The sequence below is a fragment of the Suhomyces tanzawaensis genome (genome assembly GCF_001661415.1).
Source record: "Suhomyces tanzawaensis NRRL Y-17324 unplaced genomic scaffold CANTAscaffold_7, whole genome shotgun sequence".
NCBI lineage: Eukaryota > Fungi > Ascomycota > Pichiomycetes > Serinales > Debaryomycetaceae > Suhomyces > Suhomyces tanzawaensis.
Window position 1 is genome coordinate 277791 of NW_017963642.1, and position 18305 is coordinate 296095.

The 18305-nt window shown below is 48.2% G+C and overlaps 8 protein-coding genes across 8 annotated transcripts; 2 read left to right on the plus strand and 6 right to left on the minus strand.

Annotated features, from left to right (window-relative positions):
• Window positions 1-1116: 1116 nt before the first annotated feature.
• On the minus strand, window positions 1117-3930 carry CANTADRAFT_23433 (uncharacterized protein; the record flags this gene model as incomplete). Its single annotated transcript, XM_020206962.1, has 1 exon — window positions 1117-3930. One exon carries the CDS (start codon window positions 3928-3930, stop codon window positions 1117-1119), a length of 2814 nt encoding a protein of 937 aa, XP_020062425.1.
• A 209-nt stretch (window positions 3931-4139) lies between these two features.
• Window positions 4140-5330, plus strand: CANTADRAFT_7786 (putative cysteine synthase; the record flags this gene model as incomplete). The annotated part of the gene is made up of 1 exon (XM_020211184.1): window positions 4140-5330. One exon carries the CDS (start codon window positions 4140-4142, stop codon window positions 5328-5330), a length of 1191 nt encoding a protein of 396 aa, XP_020062426.1.
• Window positions 5331-5540: 210 nt separating this feature from the next.
• On the minus strand, window positions 5541-7049 carry CANTADRAFT_55962 (uncharacterized protein; the record flags this gene model as incomplete). Its single annotated transcript, XM_020210518.1, has 1 exon — window positions 5541-7049. The coding sequence occupies one exon, from the start codon at window positions 7047-7049 to the stop codon at window positions 5541-5543; it is 1509 nt and encodes a 502-aa protein (XP_020062427.1).
• Window positions 7050-8861: 1812 nt separating this feature from the next.
• On the minus strand, window positions 8862-10229 carry CANTADRAFT_23436 (pantothenate kinase; the record flags this gene model as incomplete). The annotated part of the gene is made up of 1 exon (XM_020206963.1): window positions 8862-10229. The coding sequence occupies one exon, from the start codon at window positions 10227-10229 to the stop codon at window positions 8862-8864; it is 1368 nt and encodes a 455-aa protein (XP_020062428.1).
• A 1154-nt stretch (window positions 10230-11383) lies between these two features.
• CANTADRAFT_23437 (uncharacterized protein) lies at window positions 11384-14212 on the plus strand (the record flags this gene model as incomplete). The annotated part of the gene is made up of 1 exon (XM_020206964.1): window positions 11384-14212. The coding sequence occupies one exon, from the start codon at window positions 11384-11386 to the stop codon at window positions 14210-14212; it is 2829 nt and encodes a 942-aa protein (XP_020062429.1).
• A 354-nt stretch (window positions 14213-14566) lies between these two features.
• CANTADRAFT_23438 (uncharacterized protein) lies at window positions 14567-15088 on the minus strand (the record flags this gene model as incomplete). Its single annotated transcript, XM_020206965.1, has 1 exon — window positions 14567-15088. The coding sequence occupies one exon, from the start codon at window positions 15086-15088 to the stop codon at window positions 14567-14569; it is 522 nt and encodes a 173-aa protein (XP_020062430.1).
• Window positions 15089-16081: 993 nt separating this feature from the next.
• On the minus strand, window positions 16082-16314 carry CANTADRAFT_56152 (uncharacterized protein; the record flags this gene model as incomplete). The annotated part of the gene is made up of 2 exons (XM_020210549.1): window positions 16082-16239; window positions 16284-16314. The coding sequence occupies 2 exons, from the start codon at window positions 16312-16314 to the stop codon at window positions 16082-16084; spliced, it is 189 nt and encodes a 62-aa protein (XP_020062431.1).
• A 127-nt stretch (window positions 16315-16441) lies between these two features.
• On the minus strand, window positions 16442-18262 carry ATM1 (ATP-binding cassette Fe/S cluster precursor transporter; the record flags this gene model as incomplete). Its single annotated transcript, XM_020206966.1, has 1 exon — window positions 16442-18262. One exon carries the CDS (start codon window positions 18260-18262, stop codon window positions 16442-16444), a length of 1821 nt encoding a protein of 606 aa, XP_020062432.1.
• Between the last annotated feature and the right edge of the window lie 43 nt (window positions 18263-18305).

Here is an 18305-nt window from a genome sequence, read left to right on the forward strand (position 1 = left end):
GGCGCGTGCTGCGAGATGGCTCGCTTGTCGGGAGCGGCCTAGCGTGCATGGTGCGCCGTGGGGGCGGAAGCCACGGAATGGCTGCTAGTCAAGCAAGCTGAAGCGACTCCCATTGTTCTAAACGAGTGCATTCAGCGTTAGTCTCTCTTTTCAGAATTATCTCCGAAGACAGGGTTGTCATCGCGCTAGACTGCTTCAATATCAGTAGCCACCATTGGTTCCGCGCCCTGGGCGACTAGTGCGAGTGATCCGACCACAACGTTCCGTCATTTGTCATCCAAGACATTGTCTCACTCGGCCTGAGGAAGCAGCCATAAAATTGTCCTTGAGTCTCACGAAGCTTTTTCATTTTTGATGAAGTAGACAGTAAATCTTCCTTATGCTTTTTTTGATAAAGCAACCTTCAATTGTACTGTAACTTTCTGTCTTTTGATGAAGCATTATGGCCTCATTGCATATTTCATCGATGTCCATGAGGTCTTTATGGTTAAGTCGTCAAAACTCCTCTTTACATAGTACAACGAATCAGAAGCTTGGTATCACTAGCACGCGGGAGACAAACGATACAGACCCAGTAATTCCATCACCATCTCCTACGATCCCTTGTCTGTGCTTCGAAAGATAGGCTTCCCCAGAGTAGTGAAGAAGACTTTTCCAAATGTGATTGCCTAATTCAACTAATGTACCATGATCTTGAATACTTGACTGCTTCGGAGTGGACGATCCGATTGCGATTGTGCCTGACTTATCTTATGTCAGTCGATTCCACAAAATCATCTTCAGAATAGGACTGTGGGCTTTCTAATTCTGAGAATCGATTGGTATGTGGTCTATTTTCTAAGCATTTACCAGTCGATCCGCAAAATGTGCTTTGGAGTGGATAAGCTTCCTAATTCGCTTAGACAGCTTGGTATCGTTTCTTTCCAATCAAACAGTCGACTTATCTGTAATCAGATGGACGTGTGATTTCCCGTATGTGATGCCCATTTATTAACAATTGTACCACTCGATTGGTTTGCCTGTCTTAGTTGGAGGACTTTCCAAGTGGTTATCTGTTTAACCAATGTTCATTAATGCTCAATATAATTGTCTGTAGCTTTCCAGTGGATATCAATTCTATCCAATGTTGTACCAGTCGATTCCGCTCAGGGCCGTGAGAAAGTACTCGTTGTCAAACATCAAATTGACGTCGGACGGAGTCATCAATGCCGCATGAGTCCCGTTCAAGTCCTCAGAAATGGCCATGGTCCCGTCGTCACGTTCAAACACCCCTGGCAGTTCGTAGGCGTTGCCATCCACCGAGTCAAGTGTCGGAGGCGTGGGAATGGTGGGAGCTTCCACCAGAGTTTCAGGCACATGAATATCGTCGGTCTTGTCCTTCTTGTCTCTGGACAGCGGGAAGAGCTGCACGGCCGTGAAGTCCTTGAAAAAGTCTGGCAGCGTGCCCAACAGCGGCACTGACATCGTGCGCACCTTGTAGAGGGGCAAGTGGGTGTCGGTGAAGTCCAACTCGTTCAAGCGGAACTTGCTACCCTCCGGCTTGCTCCCCTGCTGGTTGAGGAGGAAGTTGATGTCCGGGGCCTTGTTTTTCAGCTGGGTGATGTCGCTTTGGTATTGCACGCAGATCTTGAAGATCAACTGCTTGGCTCGGATGGGGAACTGGCTCTCACCGTCTTTGTTGTACTCCTCGAAGAAACTGGACAAAAGGTACGTCATGCTGGGCCACAAGTAGTTGCAATGCTCCAAGAACTCGATGCAGTAGTCCATCTGCTTGGTTGAGGTCTTGGCTACGATAGTATTCAACGACTGGGTGTGGTATGAGAGGAAAACCATGAACATGGACGTTGTGTATAACATCTGGAACGGCGCAGCTAACTTCTCGGTCTCGGTGGTGCGGTTCAAGAAGTGCTGGGCGATGGTGGAGAAGATGCACGCCGACTGGAAGCAGATTCCCCAGTAGATATTGGTAGACAGCGTGCTGTTGACTGCCACCAACATTACCCGGTTGATGTGGTAGATGCCCACGTAGTAGAGCGACCCAATTAAGTACGAATAGATGTTCCACGACTCAGGGTTGTTGATGGAAAACTGCAATGACTCAGGGAGCTCCTGGAGGAAGTGTCGCATCAAGAAGTTGAGTTGCTTGACCACGTTATACTTCCTCTTCGATGGGGTGGTATCGTGCAACACGTAATGTTCGTTGATGATGATTCCAGTGATTTCCGAGATCTTGATCAACGCAAGGTAAAAGTCTCGCACAATAACGTCCTTTTTGTTCTTGATCGACCACTCGCTCTCGTAGAGCTCGTAGTCCTCTTCCGTGAGCATCTTGATCTCACAACTCTTCATGTCGATAGCTAACGGCCGACCAAAACTAATGGACAACGATCGATCACGAGTAAAAAGCCACCACCAGATCTTTTTCCAGTAAAAACACTGCTGGCGGATCTTGTGTGCCGTCACCTGCTTGGACTTCTGGTACCTCTTAAGAAGCGAGTTCACCACCACAGAACGCTCCATATCCCTATGGAATCCATAACTCTGGGCCACATTAATTGCATTTTTGACCACAAAGTAAGACCCTCTAGAGACATCCTCGGGTGCATCCCAGTACCACGATAATAATGCAAGTGTTTGAACCAATACGGTGGGGTGATTAAATATTACGTGCCCGTCGTCTTCGAGGGCCAGGTCTCCCACATACTCAAATTTCAAGGTGGTGTCGCAAAAGGCTCTAGTTCTGAGATACAAGGCCTCTGAAACGGTGGAAATACCTCCATTTTCATCCAAAATAGCCGGGTGTCTGCAAGTCCTCGAGCCCACCAACAACACGGCCTGAAGCAACATAATTGGAGGATGTTTTTTGGGGTTTGGGTCGTTGAAATGCCGGAGAAATGACTCTTTGTCTATGATGGGAACCTGAGCATACACGTTATCGAAAAACGACTTGATCAACAATGAGCAGATGAATTTGGAAGGGAGTTCGAATGCCCTTTTAATCTTGAGTACTGCCAACTCGCACAACACCTCCTGTGTCGGTATATTGTTGGGCTTTCTGAGTGGCTGTTTGTACTGGGTGTTTTCTTCTTCAGGCACGGGCCAATTGGTGTTCTGCTCGTTGTCGTCCTGGAGGAATGTGTAGCACGAGCTTTCACCGAAGTAGAAGTACTCGCTGAGCTTGCGGTCGAGGCATATTTTGATGCCGTGTTCTGTGTTGCTCTGGAATGTGTTGCGTTCGATGTCGAAGATGGGGGTCAAGTCTCTGGACGAGATGTTTTTGATGGGGTTCTGGGGAATGTACGCCTCAGTATCATCGGGCACTTGGGGGTGAATTCCCGACGACACCACGTTAGGGGGCACGTAGTTGAACGGCTGGCCGTGGACAACGTGATTGTAGCTGAACGAGATCGTGAAGCGAGAGTCGTTGTTTCTCTCGTTGAGGTTTGGCGGGAGCGCCACGAGCTGCTGGGGAGGCTGTGGACCCTGTGGGCCCTGTGGGGGCTGTGGAGGCTGGGGAGGAGGAAGAATGGCCTGGTGGGGTGTTCCTGGGATACCTGGGGCACCTGGGGCCTGTACGGGTTGTACTGCTTGAACGGGGTGAGCCATTTGGGGGTAGTATCTATACTGCTGGGCTCCTGGCGAGTTGGTCTGTGCTGGGGGTGGATATGGGTACGGAGGCTCCACGTAGCCGGGGTACTGGCCTGGAGGCGGGATGGTGGGCGGGAGAATCGTGGTGATGGAGAGTGGCGGTTGGCTGACGGTCTTCTTAGGCCGTTTGGGCTCGGGAAACGTGCATTCACAGTTGAATGTCACACAGTTGGTGCATGGGAACTTCTTGTCGGAGTCACAGCGAATCTTGCGGGCCCGACACACGCTGCAAGCCCTGGAACTGCGCTGGCGCTTGACGGTGTTGTGATGGAGAGGGTCCATGGAGCAGCACTTGTTTGGGGAGCCAACGGAACAGCTATGGTGGTAGGAACGGCGTGGAGGACACTGGCACGCTTTGTGGGCGCAGGAAGACGATCTGAGCGATTTTGGGTGTTCTGGACTGGGGTGGATTCGGGTCCAGTTTGTTGAGCCGCTGAACTTGTTCCATAACTCGCGATCGGCACCTCCCAAAAACTTACCAGATTTGCAGTATGGGTGGATTCTTGCAAGGATGGGACTGGCGGCTGTTGGTCCAGACTTCGGCAGCGGTGGCGGCAACAGCAGTGCTTGTCAATGAGCTCTATCGCCTGCTCCAGCACAGGGACAGCTCTAGCCACCTAACCACACTATCACCACGAACACGAGGCGTGGAGTCGCTAATCGGAAACACGCCCGTGATCGAGATCAAGTCACTTTCCAGGCTCACGGGATGCAAGATCTATGCCAAGCTCGAGTTGAACAACCCCGGAGGAAGCGCCAAAGACAGGGTGGCGTTGGCCATCATAAGAGCTAACGAACGAGCGAGAAAACTCCGGCCCCACCACGGCGACTTGATCTTCGAGGGCACCTCAGGGTCCACAGGCATCTCGTTTGCCATGCTAGCCAACGCATTGGGCTATCAGGCCCACATCTGTCTACCTGACGACACGTCCCCCGAAAAGCTCCAGTTGTTGCGCTCACTTGGAGCCGTGGTGGAGCCTGTCAAGCCAGCATCGATCGTGGACCCCAACCAATACACCAATGCAGCTCGGAACGCAGCTGCTAAGATCGATGCCGACCCCAACGACCCCAGAAATGCTGTATTTGCCGACCAGTTCGAGAATGACGCCAACTGGCGCATCCATTACGACACCACAGGCCCAGAAATATGGACCCAGATGGACGGAAACATCGACGTGTTCATCAACGGCTCCGGCACGGGCGGAACGATCGCAGGAGTCGCCAAGTACTTGAAGCAAAAGAACGAAAACGTCCGCATAGTGTTGGCAGACCCCCAGGGCTCGGGTTTGGCCAACAGGGTCAACTACGGGGTGATGTACGACTCGGTGGAGAAGGAAGGAACTAGAAGGAGACACCAAGTCGACACCACGGTCGAGGGTATCGGCTTGAATCGCTTGACTTGGAACTTCAAGCAGGGCGAATCGTTAATTGACGAGGCCATCAGAGTCACGGACGACCAGGCGTTGAAAATGGCAAAATACTTGTGTATCAACGACGGGTTGTTCTGGGGCTCCTCTGCAGCAGTCAATTGTGTTGCAGCCGTGAAGACAGCATACAAATACGGTCCTGGCCAAAAAATCGTGGTGGTTGCATGTGACTCGGGTGCCAGACACTTATCCAAATTTTGGAAGTTGGCCCAACAACAGAACGACGATGTCACAATCGATGATATCTTAGCATAGGATATTGGTTTATGAAATGCACTTATATATAGTTTAAAAATCTTATTCCTTTCATTAAATAAGGCAGTATTAGTCATTTTGCGTAGCTACCCATGATAGCTTATTTATATTACCAACACGAGACTCTCCTACTGTATTGACCTTTAATGTCTATAATCTCATTGCATAACTATCTACCAATACACTGTGAATTACTAATCTTAAAGATCACTATTTTCTCTTCTTGATTTCATCTTCGATCAACTTCTTCTTGGTCTCACGATAGATTTTAATCGTGCTTAACGAGGCGGCACTGATACCCATCCAAATTTGAATGGTATCAAACGGCAAACGTAAGTTGAACACAGTATATGAGTTGAATATAAGATCGGAGATATTCTTATAGATATCCAAGTAAGCATTGTTCTTCTTGAATTGAATATCATTCAAGAGCTTTGCGTCTTCCTTTGATGCTTTGCTTGTTGATTTATTGTTGATTTGAATTGGGTTACCACCTAACAATTGTCTGGACAACACCTTGGCCTTATTCTTTACTTGTATTTGAATCTTGACATCCATCTCCTGTTGGGTCAAGTCTTGCGATTTTTCATAGGCGTTGTACAAGTTCAACCAGGTATCGTAGTACCAAGCCAAGGCTTCGTGTCTTGCGGAGATTTGTTTGATTCTTGGGTCCGAGTAGAAGTTCAACTTCAAGAGCAAGTTTGTTTCATCGAAAATACTGTAGTAAAGACCAAAGAATTCACCGAGCGTGGTTCTATTGAAGATTTTGGTGTAGTTGATTTTGACATTTGCATTTTTGAAATTGATATTAGTTCTTAATTTGTTGAGCAATCCTCTTAATCTGAACGGACTCTTACCAAACCTCAAGTATTGTCTATATGTGGATAATCCGTTAACCATGCCTGCAAGTTTTGATTGGAAAATAGAACAAACCAAGATGGAAATCACTCTGATGAAATCCTGGGGATGTTTGATGAAGTTGCGGATCAAGTTCAACCGTTTCTCCTTATCATTGTATCTGAGGTTGATGGCGTTGATGTTGATGGTGGAGTCGCTGAGATATGACTGCGACTGTTCCGCTTTGAGGAGAAGCAATTTTAATACATACTGGCCCACTTTGGCGAGCTTATCCTTACCGGTGATATCGTTCAACATCACCCAGAAAACATCCCAGGCGCCGACTGTGGTAGCGACTGCCTCGGTGCTCACGGTGGGGGGCTCCTCGGAGGACGTGGATGACGTCTCGTCGTCGAGGTGTTTTTCGTTGACCATCACGTCGTTGACCTTGTGGGCGCTGACAGGAGTGATGTAGCTGAACGTCTTCAGTTTCAGCGGGGTGTCGTATTTCTGTTGCTGGAGCTGGATGGTGGTCATTTCTTCGTAGTACTGGGGCAACTTGGCTGGCGAGAGGTTGGGACTTTCGACCCACTCACTCTGGTAGTACTGGTAGGGCTGGTGGGGCACCTTGGACGAGGCGTAGAACTCGGGCGACTGTCGGGAGGGAATGACGCCAGGGTGCTGGGGCTGCCTGGGGGCTTGTGGAGCTGTGTTGTGGGGGATTTTGGGGCTGGCGAAGCTTCCAGTGGGGTCAATGTTGTGACTGGGATGGTGGCGCTGGTGGAGGGTGGAGGTGGTGTTGGCGGCACTACTTCGGGCGTTTTGGTGGGCCTGGGCGTGGTCGTACTGGTAGGCCACGTATCCGGTGGTGTCAAGACTCATCTAGAAAAATCTGGTGCTAGACATACACTCTTATACAAACAATCTTATTAGTTGCGTTACTGGGAGTTGACCCTTTTGGCTTTGTGTCACTGACACCGGAGGGTGATGGAACGTTGCAGAGAGTCCTGAGGGGGGTGCTGGTGGTGGTGGGATGGAACCTAGCTTAGTTGCTGGGGCATCGGCACTGCAGTGTAACCTCTTGCGGTGGTGGGAAGTTCTGGTTGCTGGAAGGTATCGATGAGGTGTCGTTGTGGAGGTGCGGTTAGTGAGGATGGTAGCGGGGGTGGGGGGACGGACCGTGGAATTCGTGGCGGTTTCTAGCGCGGGAGCATGTGGAATTGGCACTAGGGTGCGACGCCAGTACGAGACGGGGAGATTTAGAGAGCGCAGCACGTGGAAGAGGGTGTTGCAGCCATGAGGTGAAGAGTGTTTATTGGAATTGAATGTAGGGAAGAAGGCGTTGCAACCACACAGGTGCAACCACGATGGTGAATAGTGTGATTGGGATTGTTGTGTGTATTGTGTAGGCAGGGGGTGAGGAAGCTCCACGTGGAGAGAGAGCCGATTCTTGTTGGCCGACGGACTTTCGTCAACTAGACCGTGACCTGGAACCGTATTATCAGTAGCATGAATGATTTCCACGATGATAAGATTAGTCGATAGGCCTATTTCTCCACGATAGTACTCCACGATAGTACTCCACGATAGTACTCTACGATAGTACTCTCATTCATTAGGAGAATAATTTGCACAATAATTCTCCTTTTCAGCAGAGTACCTTAATAAGCTTCCCTGTAGAATAAATAATTTCCTAACAGGTTCTTTCAGCAGGCCCCGATAGTACTTTTGCCCAATGGGAGGCTAACACTATTCGATAAATGCATGTTTTCCACAATAATGCTCTTTTTTTGAAGTTGACAATCTTGTTTAGCAGATAAATAATTGCTACGATGTCGCTCCTGTTCAATGATTTATGAATCTCATACTCTTCATATAATATGTCCACGCTTATAATCTTGTTCAATAAATGAGTAAATGTCACCATAATCTAAAATTTCCACGATAGCATATTGTTCACTAGAAAGAATGATTCCACGCTAATACTCTTTTTACGTAGAATCATTATTTCTCCGTAATCCCGTATTCTTTGGCTAGATTGAATATTTTCCAAGATGCCCTTGTTTTAGAGAAAATTACCTGTTAAGCGGGTCAGAAAGTGCTATTTTTCTCTAGGAACATCTACTGGCGGACTTTCTCGTGCCTAGATAGGGCATTACTGAGGGATGTACTGTGGTTTAAGCCATAAAATAGCCAAAAGAACCACCTCATTTTAGCATTGGTCTACCTTTTAGGCCTACTAGTGGTAGTCTCCAGGATTAGCTACTGTGGTATGCTAGTGCTTTTCTCCCAACTACCGATCTCATGATATTAATGGGAAATTGTTACCATGGAACTACCTGGCCCGCGTGGAGTCTGAAAACAGGTAGTAACTTCATGCTACAATAAAAAGGAGCCTATTATAGCATACCTCCCTACTACCGTTTATTTACTTATTCTGATAAGTGAAACGCAGTAACTTTTATTTGTCTTCCTTCGCAGATCTGTCTCGAACGGCCGCTACTGTTATGGCCCGCCTTACGCCACACCTCCAAATTTCGTGCTAAACAGACCATCGCGTGCCACCGTTAAAGTGCTATTCACTACCGATCTATTCTTCTTGAAATCTTCATGGAATACTCATGAATTCCTCCCATACGCCTGCTACTATTCAACCTTACTTCTACAACTTCATTTACTTCATCACCAAATCATTTATTTTGGGGAGTGTTGACCAGCTCCGAATTGGGGCCCCATCACAAACGCTCCAACACTGCCTAGGTATCCTTCGTGACGCAAAAAGTACGACTTCATGTCTCCCTTGGACCAGAAATTGACCGCATAACTGAGGGTATGGATGGTCTGCATATGTCCCGATATGTAGCTGCCTCCAAAGTATATTCTCTTCAAGTTGAAACGAACAGCCTGCAAGTAAGCAATTTGCCCGATATTGTTGGATACCAGGTATAATAAAGATCTAGAAATATCTTCCGGCCTGAAATGAGCCAATTTTTCGGCCGGAGTCATGGGTTTAGAATTGAAACGGAGTTTTTTGAACACTTTGGCGAACGACGAGGCGATGTGGCTGGACTTCAACCCGATTTTATTATAGTTGGATCCGTAAATGTCTCCCACCAATAAGTCGATGTTTTCGTTGTTACCACGCAGGGCCATTTCCAACATCTCGTTATAGTCTTTGGCGTCGGTGAGCAACGACAAGAGGCCCCACAAGGTTCCTCCACCTAAGGACGAACCTCCTATTCTCTCGAAGCCGTCTGGGCCTGGTCCTGTCACCTTGATCATCGACACCCCACTGCCGATGTTCACGAGCAAGTATGGGTATATTTGGTCAGGATGCTGGAGGGAATGCGAAGAGATGGTGTGGTCGGTTTCGAGGTCGTAGGTGAAGATCTCGTTGGGGATTTTGGTGATCAACCAGTCCAATCCTTTGATCAAGCATTCCATCTCGTCCTTGGCGATGATCTTCATGGGAAGTTTGCGCTTGCGGAACGATTTGTTCATCAATTGGTAGAATTTGCTGGCTCCTCCTCCCGTGGCCATGATGTAGGTGATGGGAGGGTCGCTGGACTTGGTGATGGATTTCTGGATGAGTTTGATCATGAAATGAAGGGTTTCGGACGCGAGGTTTTCTGTCTGAAAGTCCCGAAAATGCAATTTGCCACCACTCTGGCTCTTCTTACTCTTGGTGAAGTACACCAACTTGGTCAATGTGCCTCCGATGTCAACCGAGATGTGTATTATTTCTGAGTTATGCTGTGGAAGGGTGATGTTCTTGGTGAAGTCGAAGTCCTCGTCATCGGCATCGACTTCGTGGTCGGAGCGAGAGGTGTCTGCGAGCCTGACAGAGTCCTCGTCTTCGTCGGACTCCGAGCTGATTTCGGGAGAGGGAGTTCCTGTGGCCGATGTGGAGGCAGACCCTGAGTTGGAGGACTGGTTGGAGTCTCTCAACAAGTGGTCGTTCGCTATGTACGCTCCCGAGCAGTCGATTTTGATGGCTCCAGGGTACGCATCCTTGAAGTTCTTGAGCTCCTCTGGCGAAGGTAGCGTGGATGTGTCGTGCATGATGTGTGGTCTATGTGGAGTCTGGCTTATGAAGCAGGCTCTATGGTGGTCTGTGGATTCTGAGTGCTAATCAGGGCTCTGGTGGTCTGTGGAGTCAGACTACTAATCAGGGCTCTATGGTGTGGGGTGGTGACTTACTAATCCTCTATGGTGATGGTGTGGGCTAGTGACCTACTAATCCTCTATGGTGGTAAGGATGTTTGGATGGATGGACAAAGTCAATAAATAGGGTGCTAATGCTGTTTGTACCGCTCCATGGATTTTCCCACCTACTTATATCATTCGTATAAGTCTTTATCGGAGTATGTTGGAAAGTTTTTTTGTGTGATTTTTCCCCAAAAAAACCGCTACCCATCCTCGGGCTTAGCTGACAAAAGGGGCCGAACAATTGCCGTAAATGGCAAGGTTGAGCCTGGCACAACTTGGTTGGGGAAGCCCAGCGGGTTCTGAAAGCGTGTAGTTCGATTGGCTACTGGATGATGGCCCGTACCGTCCCGACATCGCTGTAGCCATTGCCTGGCGGTGCGGTTCCACTCCACGCCTTTGTAGCAGACGGACGCGACTGGCGGTGGACCGCGGAGCGAGCTCGATCACGTGACCGTGTCAGAAATGTTGGGGATCATGCAGTAACCACCAGTCATCCACCACAGTGACTACTAGTCGTGGTGGTGAGTCGCGCGGGCCACGGCCCCATCACTCTGGCCAGGGCCCGGTGGCTGCAACCTGCGAGTGAGTGCCGTTTTTCCGACCAAGCCGACTCCACACCCTCCGTCGCCAAACCCCGGTCGAATCCCGCGGATCTGGCCATCCATGCCCCTAAGTAAGATCACAAGTAGCATCAGAAAAATACCACACGAACTGGCCCCACCAAGGAGCCCTGGATGGCCGTTCTGAGCTCTTCGGCCGAGGGGAACAGTCCCAGAGAGGCCCCGGAATCACGAGCACAATAGAGAAACAGCTTGGTAATTTCCCGTGGATGTCCATTTATCGATTGGCCAAGCAGCCTAGGGCTTCCGGCTACTCCACGATGGGTATCCTGGGGTGGCCTTCTCGGTTATCAGCCAGATCTTGGTAATTGCTTATGTAATCCGGAGAACCAGATCAGTTCGCTTTGTGGAAAATTTTCGATAGTGGGACAAGCCAGTCTAGCCATTATGACTGATATCGCCAACAAAATGGCGGCCACTAGCCTCAGTTCGTTACTTTCGCTTTCGAATGCCTATTTGCCTTCGTCGTACGATTTGAAGTTGGCTATTGACCACACAAAGCCAAATTTCAGCGGTACAGTTACTCTTGATTTGGTGAAAAATACCGATACCTCCAACGACTCAACTCCGTTCGAAATCAGCTTACATGCCAATAAATTGATTATCACTAAGGCAGTATTATCCGACGATAATGACAGCCACTCATTGAAAGTCACACATGACAGAGCTAACCAAGTGATTACTCTCAAATCAGAGACTCCCATCAAGAGTCCTAAATCCGTAACTATCAACTATTTCGGACAAATCAACAAGATTCAAACTTACAAGGATACCACTCGTGGTTTGTTTAAGACTAACTACCTTGACTCGGTTTCTGGAAGATCAGATAACTATATCTTAGCCACTCACTGTCAACCACATGGGGCCAGATTATTGTTCCCATTGATCGATGAAGTTCACTTCAAGGTGCCTATCAAGCTCACCATTGAGACCTCGCCTAAATTCCATGTCATTTCCAACGCTTTATTAACTGAAGATGAATCTAGGACTTCCATTTTTGAATTTGAACCTACCCCACCAATATCTCCTTCAGTTTTTGGGTTTGTTTTGGGAGACTTTGGCTATGTGGAAAGCTATGCAGGATCTACCAGAGTAAGAGTCTACAATGCGGTTGGTGATGCCACTCAAGGAGCATACGCATTGGAAGTATTGAAAACTTCTATCACCACGTTGGAAAAGCTACTCAACTTCAAATTCCCTTTGAACAAGATCGATCTCATTGGCTTACCATTTTTAAGTGATGGAGCTATGGAGAACTGGGGAATGATTACCGTCATTTGTGATCAAATCAAAATACAGGGTAAGGGCTCTCTCGAACAAAAGATTCAAATGCAAAAACTCATCGCTCATGAAGCTGTTCATCAATGGATTGGAAACTTGGTGACTTTTGACGACTACAGTAATCTTTGGTTAAATGAAGCTTTTGCGACATGGTTGGGCAATTATGTTGTACAAGTTGCAGACTTTGAAAAACAGCCCGAAAGCGTGTATGATATTCTGCAAATCGAGAGCTATGAATCCTACTTGGATGAGGATTGTTTGTTCGATGAGAATGGCCACATAATCCCTAGCATCCACCAATATCTTTCAAAAGTCGATACTGGTATAAACTCATCAACCGCTACCATTTTTGAAACCAAGTCATACGAAAAGGGGATTATCTTATTGAGAATGGTCTCGAATATCTTGCATATTGATGGTTCAAGCTCAGAGAATTTGTATCACGAGGATTACACTTTGATTTTAAAGGGCTTATCGAAAGTTCTTGAGACATATCAATTCAAATCTATCAAGGCTTTTGATATTTGGAACATTCTCAATGAGTTTACTTCAATTGATCTCCCAAGTTTTGTCCATTCATGGACTAGAAATCCAGGATTTCCATTAGTCAAGGTTAAAAGTAGCCCTGCCATGGATAAGATTATTTTTGAGCAACATACATATGTTTATGATGCAACTGCAGAACAGCTTAAATTAGAGGATCAACCATACCACGTCCCCTTATTGTTGAAGGTGGTTGACGATAATGGAGTAGTTAAGGTATTGAACGTCATCATGTCCGACAGAAGTTTAAAATTGGATATTCCAATTCATCAATTCATTAGTGTCAATAACAAGCGTGGAGGATATTATAGAACCTTATATTCCAGTGAAATTATCCAGAAGGCTATTGTACCCCAAATCAAAGAAAATAGATTATGCGCTCAAGATATAATCACTATCATTAATGACTACGGTAAAGTCTTGGGTACTTCCAACTCTACTAGCACTGAATTAATTGATTTCATCCTGGTAATCAATAGTTTGTCCCTGAAGAGCTGGAAGATAGATTACCATGTTTTGAAGGTCGCTCTTAATTATTTGGAAACTTTCAACAACATTCTCATGCATTTCAGTGAATACACCAAATTTGAAGAATGGCTCCAACAATTCATCTTAAGATTGTACAAAAAGGTCGGCAGATGGGAATCTTTGTCAAGCTTAAACAGAGAGAGCTCGCTAACTGAAGTCCAAGTTAGAAACTCCATCTTGCAATTTGGTATAAAGAATGTTGAGTTCCAGGAAATTGCAAAGAAGTTGACCAAAACGTTTTTGAATCCTGGAAGCAAAAACCAGTACATCCCCAAGGAATTGTTGTCTTCTATGTTCAACTTGTTTGTGTACAAGGCCAACCAGAAGGACTATAAGAGAGTTTTGGAACTCGTCAAGAACTCCAACAACTCATTATTGGACCACTCAAATGTCACTCAACACGAGTTGCAAACTATTGCACTTTCGTCGTTATCGTTTGCGACTGATGCCGAGCTTGTGCACAAAACGCTTAACTTCGTGATGACTAACATTGATTCCAAGATGATTGAGCTTGGATTGATTGGATTCCAATACAAGCCCAACAAGCAGGACAAGATCAAGCTTTTCCAATGGTACTCGTTGCACTACGATCAATGGGTTCGTAAGTCGTTAAGAAAGGGGTCTGATTGGTCCAAACAGATGGCAGCCACCGTGAAAAATATTTCCACCATGGTGTTGGGAGAAATCATGCAATACGATCCGGAACTCTTAGGCATGAAGGAAAAGTTCGTAAGGCAAAAAACAACCAGCTTACCCCCGCACGAATTGACTGAATTAGTCGAAACCCTCGAGGCGGAAAACTACGAAAAAGCCACTATTGGGGGCTTTTACCCTGAGTTGGTCGGGGCCTTGCCCCAGGCATGATACCGGCCGGAAGACGGAAAGCGGTGCCGTGACGTGCCAGGATGTCATGGACAAGAATTTGCCGGAATGTTACGATTGTCGAGGTGGGGCGATTGTTAGCTTTTAGGTGGACCGTTTTATTGTGACTCGGCATGAACATCGGGGTCGGAGTGTATATAGACGATATTTTCTCGAGATACATATTTAATAATTGTTCCGTTGTATGAATGGCTGGGACCGAAAATGTGCAGATGGGCCTAGCCCATTTGCGGCAACGGGTTTGCGCCTTACGGAGGCATGCAGCTCCGTCAAGGCAGCTGGCTATAGAGGTGAACTGAAAAGAATGCAGGTGTGGTGGGGGGCACAAGGACAGGGTCACATGACCCATTCGATTTCGGTATCGGATATGACGTGAAGAATCGAGGTGGCTAGCTGGTCCACATTGTCCTCTTGTCGTACGGGGGAGAGCCTGTGGGTCCGTGCGGTGGACATGGGCTCCACCGGCATGCCTGCGGCGGTGGGCAATGGCGGGATGAACAGCTCGTGGTAGGGGGGCGAGTTGGGGTTGTAGTTCAGGTAATTTTGATATTTTTCATAATTCTCCGCGGGCTCGGGGGTGGAAATTGGCTGGTAGGGCGAATTGGCCCTGTCCATGGGCCCAATTCTGGCAGAGCCGCTGGGACGTCTCTGTAGATTGGACACCTTTGCTGGTAATGAGTTTGCCCTGCCACGGAACATCAGCGTTGGTCTCAGGCCCAGGCTGGAGTCGGGGTATTTCACAGCCGAAAACTGCACCAACAGCGATGAGGAGCCTAGCAGCCGGATGGGTTTTTTCAGGGGCGAGCCAGTGCCTCCAGGGGACTTGCCCAACCATTTCTTGACTCTTTGCTCGTCCATGATCGCTGAGGCAGAAACCCTGGCTCCGGTTCCAATATATATCGTGGTGGGGGAGATGCGCACCGGTAATATTATGTAACTGATTACCTCCTCCCGATAGGGGTTGCGTCCTATGGCGAGTCCAATTGCCGTGCCTACGGCAGGCCCATAAAGGGGTGGTTTGTTGACCAACAATACGAGGCGTGGATGCACCTGTGGGGAGCTGTCACGGGCGATCAACCGACGTTATCCATTGTTGACGCTTCGTCTAAGGTTTGGGTTTCTGAGGCTGGTGCCAGCTGGTGCTGGTAGTGTAACCTCATGCCAGATGCTGTACGGTCTAAGTTGTGCCCTGGTGGAATTACTGAGGCTAGGTGTGGCCATACATGCTAGTTATGCGTGGTCTACAATAGCCAGCCGATTGATGTAGCCGTGGTCTTGATATCGGTTGATCAGTGGTGCCAACTTTCCAGGCAGGGAGTGTCACTAAGCGAATTGCGTCGCGGCCAGGAGTCGCTAGGAGTCACCGTGTTGCGGGTTCGTAGGCCAGTGCGCTGGCAGGAGTCGCACCTAGGCGCGGTGCGCCAGATCTTCATCGTCCACTGCAACGTCGTCAGGCGAAACTGTGATGGCCCAGTGCGAGACGTGCCAGTGCCAGACGTGCCAGCGCCCAGATTGCCGTTGACCTGCACTGCCTGGAGATGGTCTGGCCAGGGGGTAGATCCAGGCTCGTTCAGGCATGACGTGGGGTCCATTTTCTACTTCCGGCCACCTCTACTTCATCGTTCTCGCCTTTCTGCACTTCTGGACCTACAATCCATCCATTCTGGGCATTGGTTCCTTCCATCTATTCTGGACTTTGGCTACCTCCATCCATTCTGGCCATTCGCTACTTCCTTCAAATTTCGCCTTCCTGCCTCTGGCCTCGGCTCTGGTTCGCCATTCTGGCTCGGCCTCCGCCATTCTCAGGTCCTACACTCCATTGCCTCAACGTGCATTAACTAATCTATAATATCATGGCGCTGGCGCTGCCTGGCGGCCGTCGCCTGCCTTGGGGGGATAGTCGCCGATGTCGGTGCCGCTGATGGACTCACACGTACACCATTGATGTCTGGGCACGGGATCCATGGCCCTGGGAATGTGCAAGCCACATCCGATCCAGGTAGTGTTTTCTATGGTTAGTCGGCCGTGGCCATTGAACGCATCCGATACGTACGACAAGCAGAGCAGGTGCTGGGTCTGCACATGGTAAGATAAGAGTGGTGAAAGATCGCCAGTTTGATCCCTGGTGATAACTGGGCCGGGCCAGTGTGCAGGAAAATTGCGTGATACCACAACCAACTGACCTTTGGTGCCACAACCATGTCACCACGCTCACTTGGCAGACTGCACCTCGGCGTTCTCCTTCAATTGCTCGTCTATGTCCAAGTTCTCTTGAATGTCCCACAATTGCGAGTACAACGAGTTGTCCTGGGAAAGTAATTCGTAGTGGCTGCCCTCCTCCTGGACATGGCCCTTGTTCAACACAATGATCTTGTCGGCATCGGCAATCGTCCGCAACCGGTGCGCAATTGAGATGTTGGTGTTCTTTCCCTCCTTGAACACCTGTCTGATGGTGCGCAAAAGCGACTGCTCAGTATGGGTGTCCAACGCAGACGTAGCCTCGTCGAAAAACGTGATGGGGGCCTGTTTAAGCAAAAGCCGGGCAATAGCCAACCTCTGCTTCTCTCCTCCCGAAATCATCATTCCTCTCTCTCCCACCATAGTGTTGACCCCCTCGGGTAAATCCTCGATCAACTTGGTCAATTGCACCTTTTCTATCATGTCTTTGATCTCCTCGTCACTGGAGTCCAAACGGCCATACCTTATGTTCTCGAGAATCGACTCGTTGAACAAGGGCGTTTCTTGGGGCACAATTCCAATGGCCTTACGCAAGGACTCCACAGTCACCTTACTAATATCTTGCCCGTCAATCAAGATGCGTCCCTTATCCACATCGTAAAATCTGAATGCCAACCTCAAGATGGTGGATTTCCCGCTCCCCGAGGGTCCCACAATGGCTACCTTCTCCCCTGCTGGGATCGTGAAACTGGCATTCTGTAAGATAGGTCTGTCTGGATGGTAGCCAAAACTAACATTCTCGAACCTTATCTCTGGGGGAATTTCCGAATTCTTCAACACAAGCGGCTTGGCACCAGGTGCATCTTTGATCTTGACCTCGTAGTTTTGCAATTGGAATAAGTTTTCCATGTCCAACAATGACTGTTTCAATTCACGATACACAGACCCCAAAAAATTCAAGGGGACACTCAACTGGAAAACCAACTGGTTAATAAGCACCAAGTCACCCACAGTCAAGGCTCCGCTAGCCACTCCTTGACATCCCATGTACATCATTGCCGTCAATGCACTGGTGAAAATTAAATTTTGACCAGCATTTAAATAAGCGAGAGAAGTGGCCACCTTGATCGATGCGTTCTGGTAGTTGGTGAGGGCACTCTCGTATTTGGAAGCTTGAAAAGCTTCGTTGTTGAAGTACTTAACGGATTCGTAGTTTATCAAAGAGTCCAATGCCACAGATGCAGCTTGGTTATCGGCATTGTTGGCCTGTCTTCTGAAGCCCGTTCTCCACGCGGTAGTCTTGATGGTGAAAATCGAATAAGCCAACATGGTAAAGAAAGTCATGGCAGCAAACGACAAGCCATAGTTGTAGGTCAAGATCCCACACACCACTGTGATTTCAAACGAGATCGGAATAATATGGAACACCATGGCACTTAAAACGTAACTGATACCTTTTGTACCACGATCAATTGCCCTGGTTAATCCACCCGTTTGTCTCGACAAATGGAAATGAAGATCCATATTGAGAAGGTGCTTGAAAGTGTTCTGGGCCACTCTTTTGATAGCACTCTGAGCCACAGAAGCGAAGACAGCGTTTCTCAATTCTCCGAACAAGACGGAACCAAAACGGGCACCACCGTAGGCTAAGATCAAAGACCCAATGACAGTTCCAATGGTGCCCAACTGACTGGTCCAATCCACGTTCATTTCATCCACAATCAGCTTGAAAAAAAATGGCACTTGTACATTCAAGAGCTTGGACGCAATCAACAACGAGAATGCAACGAGCACCCTGATCTTGAACCGTGGATTGTTCTTGGGCCAGATGGTGGCAAACAATGACTTCATCATTTTGGTTTCGGAGGTGGAGATCTTCCTGCCTAGCAAGTAAGAC